Source organism: Mastacembelus armatus, chromosome 5 (genome assembly GCF_900324485.2).
Source record: "Mastacembelus armatus chromosome 5, fMasArm1.2, whole genome shotgun sequence".
Taxonomy (NCBI): domain Eukaryota; kingdom Metazoa; phylum Chordata; class Actinopteri; order Synbranchiformes; family Mastacembelidae; genus Mastacembelus; species Mastacembelus armatus.
The window spans coordinates 1806313-1820241 of record NC_046637.1 but is presented as its reverse complement, the minus strand read 5'-3'; the positions used below and the strand labels follow the sequence as shown (position 1 = coordinate 1820241).

The following is a 13929-nucleotide window of genomic DNA, read 5'->3' as shown; positions in this document are numbered from 1 at the left end:
ATATTTCAGTTTTTCTTTTTTAATAAATTTGCAAAAATTTCTACATTTCTGTTTTTTTCTGTCAAGATGGGGTGCTGAGTGTACATTAATGAGAAATAAAATGAACTTTTTTGATTTTGGCAAATGGCTGCAATGACACAAAGAGTGAAAAATTTAAAGGGGTCTGAATACTTTCCGTACCCACTGTATGTGTGTTATTGACATTATTTGTGGGCAGCATGCAGAGCTTCTGTTTATTGGTGAAGCTGCTAAACCAGAGTGTGTCGGGTACAGATCCAGGGGGAACTGAAACTGTTGCTGACTGTGATATTTGAACTGTGCGTCTCTGAAAGTCCATTTGTGTTTGTGTTGGTAACTGATGATGTGGTTTCAGTCAGAGCTTCATCGTTTCTGTCCAACACTTTGAATAAAAGCTGAAAAATGTCCAAGTGTCTGTTGTGACTGTTCTGGATGTTTCTGTCTGTTCACACTTTGGTCAGAGAAACTGATTTTACTCTGAAAGAAGAAGCAGCAGCTGCAGGAAACCTGGATCTGTCTGCTTCCTCCATGGACTTCACAGCTTTGTTGTTACTGACTCATACAGACTAATATATTTCCCACTGTCTCTGCAGCATTTTAACCTTTGATTATTCATCAGCACATTGATGTTGTTGTGACTGTGAGGAATCAGGGACGAGCAGCAGGAGCCTCAGTGTAGACCTGATGGAGTCTGGATGTGGGCGGCAGAACTGAGCTCTTCCTGTAAGTCCTGGTTCTGGGAAATCAGGCCTGGAATTTGTTTAATTGCTTGAGGTTGAGAGATAACTACAGGAAGCCTCCCCTTCAAAATAAAAGTGTGAAATTTAAATAAGTTAAATGTTTTTTTTAGTTGATGCACAGTATGTTTTTATACATGATCATTTCACGCTTCAAAGGCTGAAAGTCAGAGAAGACACATGCAAACATGGAAGAAGCTGCAAAGTCTCTTGATTTTCATTTTTCAGGTCCTTCAGCCTGAGTGATGGAGCTGAGGATGAAAACCAGCAGGTGTCCAGTAAAATCTGCAGAATCCATGAGTCCGAGTGGACATATGTGCAGATTTTATTGTGAAGGAGTTGTACAGGAAGTGTTGCTGCTGTTAGCGGAAGCCTAGAAAGTGAAAGTGTGGGCTGAGTCCGTCCAGCTGTCAGCAGCGGCTGCAGCTTCGTTACATGGAGACGCTGAAGTGATGCTGAGCTGTTGACGCTGACAGGACTTGGACAACTATGGAGCTTCTTGCTGTCGTGTGTCTCTGCCTCCTGACCTGGTCTGGAACAACGTTTGCTGCTGGAAACGGTGAGAAAAGTCCTGAGTCAGACTGAGACTGGTCCTGAAGCGTCTTTATTCTTTGGAAGGGGCTTTTATTGAAATGAGACGTGCAGGGCTGTGGGGCCGCAGCGCTGCTTTGGCTGCTGCGCAGTTTAGTGGAGCATTTAGCTCCGGGTGAAAGTCCAGATCATCCACACGGTGGGATGTCACCTGGATCCCACTGACCAGACCAGTAGTCCGGCAGCAGCGGCCTCCACAGCTCAGGTGGACTCGTTTCATCACAGCGTCCTCCTGGGGCTTTGCAGAGCTGCGCAGGGCGGCGGCTCCTGCTCAGACAAGGGCCGCTTCAACGAGCCCTAAATCACGTGACGAGCGTATTACATTACGTACGTATTACGTATTACGAGGCCTGGTCCGTTACGTATTACGTACGAGCCAGGCCTCTTTACGTCTCGAGCTGGTTCACGTGACTTTTGAAGGAGCTTTTCAACATGTCAAAGCTTTAAAAGGTCTGAGTCAGTGATCAAACCTGAGGCTTTGAGAGATGGAGACTGACAGCGACATTTTTATTATTCTAGGTATTTGAATCATAGTCAGGGAGAGTGTGAAAAGTTGGTAAAGTTACAAACTCAAATTTCTGGCCAATGTAAGTACAATGTTTTAACAGTGTCAGTTTAGACCATGGTGACCATAAGTTAGCCATGGTTCTTGCTAACCATAGTTTAACCATGGTATTTGTAGTATAACTGTTGTACAAATGGTAATGAATATGCAAAATAATAAAAGTTATGATACTTGGTTACTACTCTTACGATACTAAAATTTAATTTTTGTAAGTGTAACTTCAAGAACAACGGTATAGAATTCAAGTGAGCTAAGATTTCCAATGTTTACTGAACAAAAAACACATTGCTAATACTTATATCACTTATATCACTTATATCACTAGCAATTAAATGCTAATTACAGTTGTACATATGACCCATGTTAGTTTGAGAATATGTTGCACATTTAGGGATCAACATTACTCTATTGTTAGTAATATAAGATATAACATATTATTACCATATTCTCCTTATATTTGGGACAATACAGTAATACAGGTTTATAATATACATGACATTTTTGGAGTCAGGATTATTTAAGTGAGTAATTATGTTTTGCTTATGCCAGATGCCCAAGAAACCAGCAGTCAACAGGGATTCTATGTTCACAGTCCTGTGTTCATCAAAAGAGGCCACAGTCAAAAATGGCAACATAGCTACTCCTGATCAAACATCTGGACAGAGCTTAGTGAGCAACTAGAGAACAAGATCACTGCAAAGGCTCTATACACTTTTGTTAAATTAAACAGACACAACATCTGGACTGCTTTAGGGTTTACTCTTGAAAGTGATAAAAGTGATGAAACAAGTGGCAGTAGTGATGACACTGATTTTGAGCCAGGGTCCCTTTCCCCCAGACCAAAAGATTGCTGGACTTTTGATCTTGAGGTTCCATTTCAGAAATGGACTGAATTTATGCCTGAAACAGTTCAATACAAAAACAAGATCTCTAAAACACAAAAAAGGGAATACACAATTTTGAAGCCTGGCATCTGGACGCATGTGATAAATCATCACATTTGGCAAGAAGTGAAAAGCTGCTGCACATTTACCTTTAAAAGAGCCAAGGTCTATCCATCAGCCACAGAGAGATACATAGAAATCAGAGGCAAGTGTAAGGAGTGTCATGGCCACATTCACATAAAATGTGACAGAGCCTGAAATGAACAGCCCAACGGTGCTAAAGTGTTTCATGGAAAACACAGATGACTCCCTGCACACTGGCTGTTCCAAGCGTCCAATGTCTGGTAACCTGCGTGAGCAGATATCCAAAGAACTGTGTGAGGGTAGAAAGGAACCCCATGTGTGGAGGGCATCGGAGGCAACAAAGCTGATAGATTTTGGAGATCCTGAGCCAAGCCATCTACCTAATTTGGCCGCCCTGTGCAAAGCAAAGCAAGAGAGAAATGCCTTAGAACTAGGTGACAAGGATCCTATTTCGTCACTGCAGAGGTTAAAGTACGGCGCACCTCACAGTGGTAGCATTAAAGACACTGGACTGGACAAGTTTTTCTGTCACTATTGGAGTCAAACACAAATGTATATGTACAAGTCATTATCAAAGACTTCTACTAACCCCACTGTGAGTTTTGATGCAACTGGCTCAGTTCAGTCAATGTTGAAGCAGAGTTCAAAAACATTAAACGTCGTCTTTTCAAGCATGAAAACTTGCCGATTCGGGTGGATCGATTCATTGCTCGACATTTGTCCTTCATTGAAGGCAACATGCACATTTGTTATGCAAAACAAAAAAGTAAAGAGAAGGGTGAGGAAGATGCAGCTGTTGCAACAGCGATTGTCAAAGAAGCCAATCAACTATCAAACATAACTTGCAGTGTAGATGTAAAACCAGAAATCAATGCTTCCTGTTCTGGGAAGTCAGACATTGTCACAAACATCCATCCAACAGAGGAAGACTCTGTTGGAAACTGAAGAGGCCTAGCTCTTCCACCCAAAAAGAGAAAGAGGAATTCCTATCTCTCTCCTTGCCCTGACTGGCTCCATGCAGATCCATCTGTGAGGGGAAAAGACTGAAAGTGGAACTGTTGAAAAATGGAAATAATCAACAGCCTGTTAAACTCAGGAAATCAAGAATGTCTGTGTTAAACACATGTGCATTTGATGCTTTTTGTCAGTGCTTATGTTGTGCTTTCTGTGATAGTGTCACCTTTGCAAATTTTGTTTGTAGTGAAGACTCCAACAATCTCCTCCAGCTAGTGAAAACCATCAGCACAAAGGGTCTGAATGCACAGGCCTACATACAGAGGGCAGAACTGCTGAGTGAAATATTCAACCCTGTCCAACTGAAGGCTGGTGCTCTCCAAATCGATACACAGTGCCACATCTTCACCATCATGCAACAACATTCATGTGTTTAGTGCTCTTCACAGTACTGCAGTCTCAGCACACAAGCAACAAGGGAAATACCATTTGTTTGTACTTCTGTTGCTGTACTACAGGCTTCTGGCATTGCTCATCTTCAGACCGCAGTGGAAGAAGGCCTTAACCTTCCGGGGTCCCCCTGCCTCAGGCCAATCCAAAGTCCATCACAGTGTCCCTCTGCATTCAAGACAGACTCTACATCAGGAGAAGAGCTCTATGCAGGGAAAGTGTCTCACAGTTACAGTCTGGGAGAACTTCTGTGGATTGACACTGACGTGGGACGTAATTCCATAGAATTTCCATTGAGTGAATTTCCCTCCAATCTGATGCTCCAGGGAGAGAGACTTACTTTAAGGGCAGTCATCGCTTTCAAAGGAGGCTTAACGCAGGCTAGTCTTGGACCTTATGTAGCCTACTGCAGGAGGTCTCCATATGTCTGGGAGACTTATGATGACCTGAGAAGTGGAGTGACAGGAGTGTCAGATAAAAACAAAATCTGCCCACATGCAGTGTTATACACAAAGGATTGATTGCACTGTTTAGATTTAATCTCAAGTATTTTGCTGTATGCCACACACCCTTGTTTTCCTACTCCTGTTTGGAGAAGTTGTTTCTGCTCTTCTAGAAGTCAGGCTTGATGGAGTTTGCACTTAAGTGTATTATTCTGTGTGGCAGTTTTGGTTTGAAGACAGACATGGCCTGTCAGTGGTTTTAAGTGTTTAGGTTTTTAAAGGTCCATTATTTGTGTTAATGGATTTGATAGTTCACTTTAATTCAGTTTCACAAGTAAAATAATTTTGGCTTAATTCATTGAGTTATGAGGTGCATTTCTACATACATGCATATAATACACATACAAAGCTTATGTATGTACAAGCACAGAGATACAGCAGACATATTGTATGACATACTATTATTATTAACATAATGATATACAGCAGCAAGTAAAAACATTTACCTTGGAGTTGGTGTTACAGTCCACACTTCCTGTGAGCCGCTGTGTCTGGTATAAGTTGGAAACACACGGTCGATCGGTAACTTAACTAAGTTAGGATCCGTTTGGATCTTACCTTGTTACTTCAACTGTACTAAGAAAAACCAAAGCCGCACAAACGGAGCACAAAAGATTGAGACTATTTTTGCGAAGTTTTGCGTTGGGTGGGGGGCCAACTTCACGGAGATACATCAGGACGATCCAGGAGGAGGCCTGCATTAATCCTCACAGCTCTCAGATCATGGGACTCTTAGTTTTTGGTTCGGTCCACTTTCTCAGCAGGAGGACCACACCAGACTTTGTCAGATGATTCAGATACAGGCCTCGTCTTTGTGGGATCTTGGTGCTGTTGTTTTGGTCCGTACCTGAGTGTGATGACTGTTCACACCAAGAGGGAAAACAAACTGGAGATTTAAACTGACTAAAGTCTGTAGGTGTGAAAACATCCTGAGTGTCTGTGGATTAGAGACTGCTGCTGTCTGCTTACTGCTGTAAAGCCAGAAGGATAAAGCTAACTCAAAGCTAAAAGCTAACTACATATATTTATAATTCAAGTTCATGTGTTTTGTCTGTTGAACAGTTAAGTTTATGTTATTGGATCCCACTGATTGTCAGTCTTTTGTTTGAGTGTTGCACAGAGTTGTATAAAGGTCTGTTTTAGTTCTGTTGGTCCCAAAAGTCACATGATGTGTCCAGTTTGACTTCAGTTGGTGACAAAGGGATCAGACCATGTGAGAGTTAACTCTGATCTTGTTTCATGTCTTGGAAAGTGTCATGTCTGAGGACCTGAATAATGTTTGTTGAACAAAATGAAAACACTAATGAGTAAAGAGCATCTATTGGAGAAGTGTCTCAGCCACAGTGAACATAGATATAGTGATGATGTAGTAAATGCTGATAATGAAGCTTTGTCAATGATTTTTCTGTTGGAGACCATGGAGCATGTTGGGTCCAGAGGTCCGTGTCAGTGGATCAGTGTTAAAGTGACTGTGTGAAGGGACCTGTGGGAGGCTGATGTTACTGTAAATACAGGAATGTTTTTAAGGTCCAGGCTGAGTTTGGGAGTTTTGAGCTACAAGGATGATGTTTCATTGTGTGATGAATGATCAGGAGCAGTAACCACCTGTCTACAGGTGTCTTTGGAAGGCTCTGTCCTTGTTTCTTTCATTGTCTGATGAATGATGCTGGATAAACACACACACTCTGTTCTGTCACTGATTTACTGTGTGTCACTCTCGTCGTTTACTGTTGTCTTTCTCTGCCAACACTTGCTTGGGTCTGGGACTGTAAAGTCTTTATGTGCTCTAGAGGAAGGCACCGCTTTAGGTGGTAAGAAGATGGGTGGTCTTCTTCTTCTTCTTCTCCTCTGGGCTGCTCCCTTCAGGGGTCTCCACAGCCAATCATCTGCCTCCATTTAACCCTGTCCTCTGTATCCTCCTCACCCACACCAACTATCCTCATGTCCTCCTTCACTACATCCAAGAACCTCCTCTTTGGTCTTCCTCTAGGCCTCCTTCCTGGCAGCTCTAACCTCAGCATCCTTTTACCAATGTATTCACTGTCCCTCCTCTGAACATGTCCAAACCATCTCAATCTGGCTTCCCTGGCTTTTTCTCCAAAACATCTAACATGAGCTGTCCCTCTGATGTCCTCATTCCTGATCCTATCCATAAGCAGGTGAGTGGTATCACCTGTATTTAGTGGGACATGTGTGTATACTTCAAATATACATCAATGTTCTCCAGTGTTGCTCTGCTTCTTGTCTGACTAAATATCTGAAATATCTCCACACTAGTAAAGTCCCCAGACCCTGAACTCAACAATGATCTCGTCTTTTGGCTCTGGACTGTGTCTGTCTGGGTGTTTCCATCATTAACGCATCGTTAAGGATCTGCTTATCAAGCTTTTCTTAAAAACAAACAATTGGGGAAACTCTGCTGGAAACAGAGTTTAGCTTAATAAGACTCAGATGACACTAAACATTAAAAACAGGAAATAACCGGCTGATAGACCCAACAAAGGCTTTTTGGTCTTTAAACAGCGCTTTGCCTCAGAAATTATTTTGGGTGTTTCTGCTTTAGTCATGCGCGCTCCCGCGAGATGGAGGGGGAAGTGACTCGGCATTATAACGACGACACGATCGTTGGCAACATTAGCTTTATCGTCTAACACCTAGTGATGGGAAAATCGATGCCTTATGAAGCACTGAACCGCTTTGAGACAAGTGCCCTGAACACGACACACTGCTTCGAATCATTTGATACAGTCAGAACAGTGACTGTATCTGAGCTGTTATGAAGCAGGTTGATACCTGACAGCTCAAAGAAAACATGTCTGGATTTATTTAATGAGACAGGCGTCTGATGCTGATGCAGACGACAGTCACATGTCGACAGGATCAGTGACTGTGACTGTAAACCATCCAGGACTGACACAAACCAGTCTCATCTGTGAATCTGCTGCCACTTTGTGACGTCTGAGACTCTTTATTTCAGTTTCAGATGGTAAAAATCTGTCTGATCTACTGGGCAATAAGTTTTAGTGTTTTTCCTCAGAATTACATGTCTGTCCAGTTCATGATGTCACACATGCAGAGATATCTGACATTTTCATCTTGTTTTTGTCTTTTAGATCCTGTTTTAAAGGACCGAACTGAGGAAAACATCCCAGGTGAGTCTGTGATGACGTCACAGATTTCTACTTTTCACCTGTAGGTCGGAGCAGCGCCACAAGACTGAAAAAGTTTGTTAAAATAACACACTAATAGAAATGATACATTAAATTATTTAATGTAACCATGGTTACCTTAAGTCTTTGTATAAAACTAAGTACATGTCACTGAAAAGCAGCAAGATCTTATTAATTTACAAGAATTAGGTTTAAATTTTCCATGAATGATATTAATGTAGACGAACAATGATGTTCAGATTATTGGGCACATTCAAAGCAAATGTACTTTAATGAGCAAATGATCATAAGTTAAAGAAAGATCCAGACTCTTTGACTGAATTTCAGTCATTTCCAGATCAAAGAAAATGAATATTTTCTAGAGCAAAAGTGATGAATCTCATACAGATGTTAGCTAACATCTGTAGCTGGAGTGGAGTGGGTAACAGCAGTTACATTCACAGGACTAAACTGAGGCAAAAATCATTGTTTGTGTTCAAGAACATCAATAATTTTCTTTAAGATGCGACTGATTCCTGATTCCTGACACCAGCTGTTCGTAAACTCACACTGGGTTTGACTAGTTCTAAGGGCCCTGGTTACATAGAGGAGTTTAAACCATGACTGGATTAAAATGGTCCCAACACACAGACTAGTTCTGCCACAGAGCTCTGTTGTTAGAAACATTTCCAGCTGCTAATGACAAAACTGGCCTGTTAGAGAATCTACAGTCCAGTTGAAGCTGTGAGAGATGATGGAGCAAAGGTCTGAGCAGACACTGATGTAACTGTCAGAGTGTAGAGTTGTAGGATGGGAGCTCCAGCTGTTGTCCAACTATGAAGAGAGACAACAATGATCACCTGAATCAGCTGAATCCTCCACAGTTTAACCAGCTCTGGCTCAATATGTCCTGAATGTTAGAGACATGAGTGAGATTCATGTTACACATCATGAACTAACATCACACAACATAACACAACCTGACTCCCACTATCAGCAATAAATCATGAGACTGTGACAGCAGACTGAGGCGTCCTCTTCATGAGCAGTAAACTGATGTTCCTGTGTAAAATCAGTGGAATGTCCCTTTACAGACTCATGAAGACTCAGGTGTGGAGATGTAGATTCACCTCTGGTCTCATTCCAGGTGGATTTGATGTCAAACATTTGATCAGAGCTTCATCTGTGTCTGATGTTCAGGGTGTAGGATGAACTGAGATGGTGAGACATGAGCAGGTGTTTCTGTTTTTCTGTCCTCCCTGTTTCCACACATGAGGGCTCAGAATATTAGGAACCCCTGTGAATATGACACAGTCCAGTCCAGCAGCATCTGTGACTCTGAGCTCGGTGCTGAGACACGTCACTGAACGAACACGTGTGTGACAGTGTCAACAGCTGAACATTCCAGGCTTCATCACAGTCGACTTCATGTCACAGCACTTGGACTGGATGGCATCAGACTGTACAGGTGTACCTAATAAAGTGGCCACTGAGTGTGTGTCTCACTGACACGGTTCAGTCCTGATGACACAAGAGGGGACACACACTGTTAAAGAGCCTTGTTTCATATTTCCCTCCAGGTTTTCCTGTTGGTTTAGTGTCAGAGAAAATATTGTGGACGTCTCAGACGACAGATTTCATGTGATTTCATTTGCAGCTGATTTTTGTGGCAGAAGAAACTGAGCAGAAATTTCAGACGAGTCCAAACGTCTTCACTGTTTGTGTGTCTGTGTCATGATGTGAGTCAGAAACGGTGTTTGCAGTGGTGAACAGTTACTGACCTGTTGGTGCTGTTTAGTATTTGAGTTTTGTTCAGATTATGTGCTTATTTTCTGTTTAACCCTTTACCTGTATTTCACATATGATCAGAGAACAAATATTAAAATATTACAGGTTTAGTCATATAATGTTAATGTTTTTATTGTGTTCACAGGTGCAGCTCCAGAGCCATATGTCACAATACTTAATCAGACAAAGGACTGGGCTCTGCTTCAGTGTGTAGTTAAAGGAGCTTCTCCCAAACCACAGCTCCAGTGGCAGGACAGTGGTGGAAACATGGTTCCTGCTAAAGATCCACAGGTCACAGACAGAGGAGTCTGTTACTTTGGAGTCCTGCGCTCCGACAGGACGGGGGACAGTGGGAAGAGGAAAGGAGGAGGTCTGGCTGTGTTTGTTAATGTCAGATGGTGCAAACCAGGACACTGTACAGTGAGGGAGCAACTGTGCAGCAGAGACATTGAACTGCTAGCAGTTAGCATGCGGCCATACTACCTGCCACCGGAGTTTACGCACGTTATTGTGATAGCAGTGTACGTGCCCCGCTCTGATACCTCAGACACAGCCTGTGACACCCTGCTCTCCATCACCAGCAGGCTCCAGACACAGCACCGACAGGCCCTCTTCCTTATCTCTGGAGACTTCAACCACGCGTCTCCCACATCTGCTCTGCCCACGTACACACAGTGTGTCACCTGCCCCACCAGAGACAATAAAATACTGGACTTGTTCTATGCCAACACCAAGGAGGCATATTCTTCATCCTCCCTCCCTCCCCTGGGGAGAGCTGACCACAGCATTGTCTATCTGCAGCCTGTGTATAAACCTGTTGTGCACAGGCAGCCTGTGGTGCCACGTGTGGTGAAGAGGTGGACTACTGAGAGCGAGGAGGCTCTGCGGGACTGCTTTAACACCACTGTATGGACAGAGCTCTACAACCCACATGGGGAGGATGTCAACGCCATCACAGACTGCATCACGGACTATATAAAGTTTTGCTTTGAAAACACTGTACCCTCCCGGACGGTATGGCATTTTCCAAACAGCAAGCCACCGATTACCGCTGATATAAAAGCTCTACTGAAGGAGAAGAAGAGAGCTTTCAGATCAGGGAACAAGGAGGAGCTGAGGACTGTACAGAAGGAGATGAGGAGGAAGATCAGAGAGGGGAAGGTCAGCTACAGGAGGAAGATGGAGGAGCAGCTGCAGCAGAACATCAGTGGGGTGTGGCGGAGCCTGAAGACCATCTTAGGCCTCAAAGCCCCTCGTGCCCAGGCTGAGGGGGATCTGCGGTGGGTTAACGATCTAAATCTGCATTTCCTTAGGTGTGATCAATCACCCTCTCCTCCCCCCACGCAGCTGCAGGCCTTCTCCCCGGCACACTGCCACCCTGCCCACCCTTGTCCCTCACACCAGCCCAGGTGAGAAGTGAACTGAGGAGGATCAAGGCTAGGAACGCAGCTGGACCAGATGGTATCAGCTCCAGGCTCCTTAAGTCCTGTGCAGATGAACTGTGTGGAATTATGGAGCATGTCTTCAACCTCAAGCCTCAAGCAGAGGGTGGTACCACAGCTCTGGAAGACTTCCTGTGTAGTACCACTGCCCAAGACACCGCACGCTAAAGACCTCAACAGCTTCAGGCTTCAGAGATGGTGGCTCTCACGTCCCATCTGATGAAGACACTAGAGAGACTGGTCCTGGGCCACCTCCGCTCCGTAGTGAGCTCAGCGATGGAGCCGCTGCAATTCGCCTACCGACCCGGCATCGGAGTGGAGGACTCCATCATCTCCCTGCTTCACCGTGCTCTGGCACACCTGGAGAAGCCCAACAGTGCTGTGAGAATTCTGTTCTTTGACTTCTCCAGCACGTTCAACACCATACAGCCGGTGCTTTTAAGGGACAAACTGGAGAAGGCTGGGGTGGACTTTGACCTGGCGGAGTGGATCCTGGACTACCTCACAAACCGACCCCAGTTTGTGAGAGCCCGGGACAGTGTGTCCGACATCCTGACATCTCTGACGACTCTGCAATTGTCGGGCTCATCACGGACGATGATGACGCGGAGTACAGAAGACTGATTCAGGACTTCGTGGACTGGTGTCAGCAGAACCACCTCCTCATCAACGCGGGGAAGACCAAGGAGATGGTGGTGGATTTCCACAGACGTTAGTCTACTCTCCCCTCGTCAGTGAACATCCAGGGAATGGACATTGAGAGAGTGGACTCTTATAAGTACCTGGGTGTTCATCTGAACAACAGACTGGACTCATAACACAGATGCACTGTACAGGAAGGGCCAGAGCTGACTCCACCTCCGGAGGAGACTGCTGTCTTTTGGGGTGAAGGGGGCACTCCTGAGGACCTTCTATGACTCTGTGGTGGCATCAGCCATCCTGTACGGTGTGGTCTGCTGGAGCAGCAGCATCACGGAGAGGTAAAGGGAGAACCTGGACAAGGTCATCAAAAAGTCCACCTCTGTCCTGGGCTTTCCTCTGGACTCAGTGAGTGAGGTGGAGGACTGAAGGGTCCTGGCCACACTAACATCTCTGCTGGACCATCGGTCTCACCCCCTGCAGGACGTCCTGTCTGCCTTGGAGAGCAGCTTCAGTGACAGACTGATCCACCCTGACTGTGTGAAGGACAGATTCCACTGGTCTTTCCTTCCTGCTGCTGTCAGACTGTACAACGATCACTGCTAACTGTACATTTATCATCCATCTGCTGTAATCATGTACAGTAATGTAGTATAATGTCAATCCCATCAGTGCAATATACTGTAGTCACTTTACCTGGTATTTATTTATATATCCAGTGATGTCCAGATACGGTACATGCCCACAGGCACATATCTACACACTTATAGTTTTTGTAGCTTCATAGTTTTATTCCACTTAATATTTTTTTAATATTTTAAATTTCTTATTTATCTCACAGCTTTGCTACTTCTGACTCTCTGCTGTGTACTGTACTTACTGTTGCAACAACGCAATTTCCCCATTGTGGGACAAATAAAGGTTTTCTTATTCAACACAATAATCATCAGTAATTAGAATCCAATAATATCAGATACATTCATGTGAAATGGGCCATTCTACACAATGAGTACTTTTACTTTGGATACTTCAAGTACATTTGGTACATAAGGTACTTTTGGACTTTTACTGCAGTAACACTTTGAATGCAGGACTTTTACTCTGAGCAGTATTAGTTCAACAGGTCTTTTTTTTTTTAGCAGCAGCTGTTTAACCTCCTGGACATGATGTGACCTCACAGTCTGAGTCTGACACTGACTTTGTCTCTTCTCTTCCAGGTTTCCCCACTGTTTGGGTTGTGGGTGCAGTTATCGGGACTCTTTTTGTTGTTGGTGGTGTTTTAGCAGTGCTTGGAGCCATAGGTTGCATCAGGTGTAATGGTGAGTTTAAATATTTTGTTGTATGAACATTCGTTACAGCAGACAACACAACATAATCTTTTTATCAGTGTGATGTTTAGACTCTTCATAAGTGCTCTATTAATATTTGATCCAAGATAAATCTGGTGATTTGCTAGGAATGTTCTGGAGGTGAAGAGAGTGTCAGATAGGGTGATGAGTCTGAAGCTGGAAGTTGAAGGTGTGATGTTGAATGTTGTCAGTGGTTATGACCCACAGGTTGGATGTGAGTTAGAAGAGAAGGAGAAATTCTGGAGGGAGATGGATGAGGTGATCCAGGGTTACCCCTAGTGGTGAGAGAGTGGTGATTGGGGCAGACTTCAACAGACATGTTGGTGAGGGAAACAGAAGTGATGAGGAAGTGATGGGTAAGTTTGGTATGCAGGACAGGAATGCAGAAGGACAGATGGTGGTAGACTTTGCAAAAAGGATGGAAATGGCTGTAGTGAACACATTTTTCCAGAACAGGGAGGAGCATAGGGCGACATATAAGAGTGGAGGCAGGAGCACACAAGTTGATTACATCTTGTGCAGACGCTCCAACCTGAAAGAGATCAGTGACTGCAAAGTAGTGGCTGGAGAGAGTGTAGCCAGACAGCATAGGATGGTGGTGTGTAGGATACTGACTCTGGTGGTGAGGAAGATGAAGAGGACAAGGGCAGAGCAGAGGACCAAGTGGTTTAAGTTGAAAAAGGAAGAGTGTTGTGTGGCTTTAAGGGAGGAGCTGAAACAGGCTCTGGGAGGTCAGGAGGTTCTTCCAGATGACTGGACAGCTACAGCTAAAGTGA

General features: G+C 44.1%; 1 protein-coding gene across 4 annotated transcripts in view; it reads left to right on the top strand.

The window, feature by feature from the left end:
• Positions 1 to 13929, top strand: part of LOC113130553 (butyrophilin subfamily 2 member A2-like) — a 59239-nt gene that overhangs the window by 8010 nt on the left and 37300 nt on the right. For all 4 annotated transcript variants that reach the window (XM_026307289.1, XM_026307288.1, XM_026307286.2 and 1 more), the window contains exons 3-4: positions 7900 to 7938; positions 9869 to 10014. In XM_026307289.1, coding sequence (XP_026163074.1) covers positions 7900 to 7938; positions 9869 to 10014 — 185 coding nt within the window. The remainder of the gene's footprint in view (positions 1 to 7899; positions 7939 to 9868; positions 10015 to 13929) is intronic.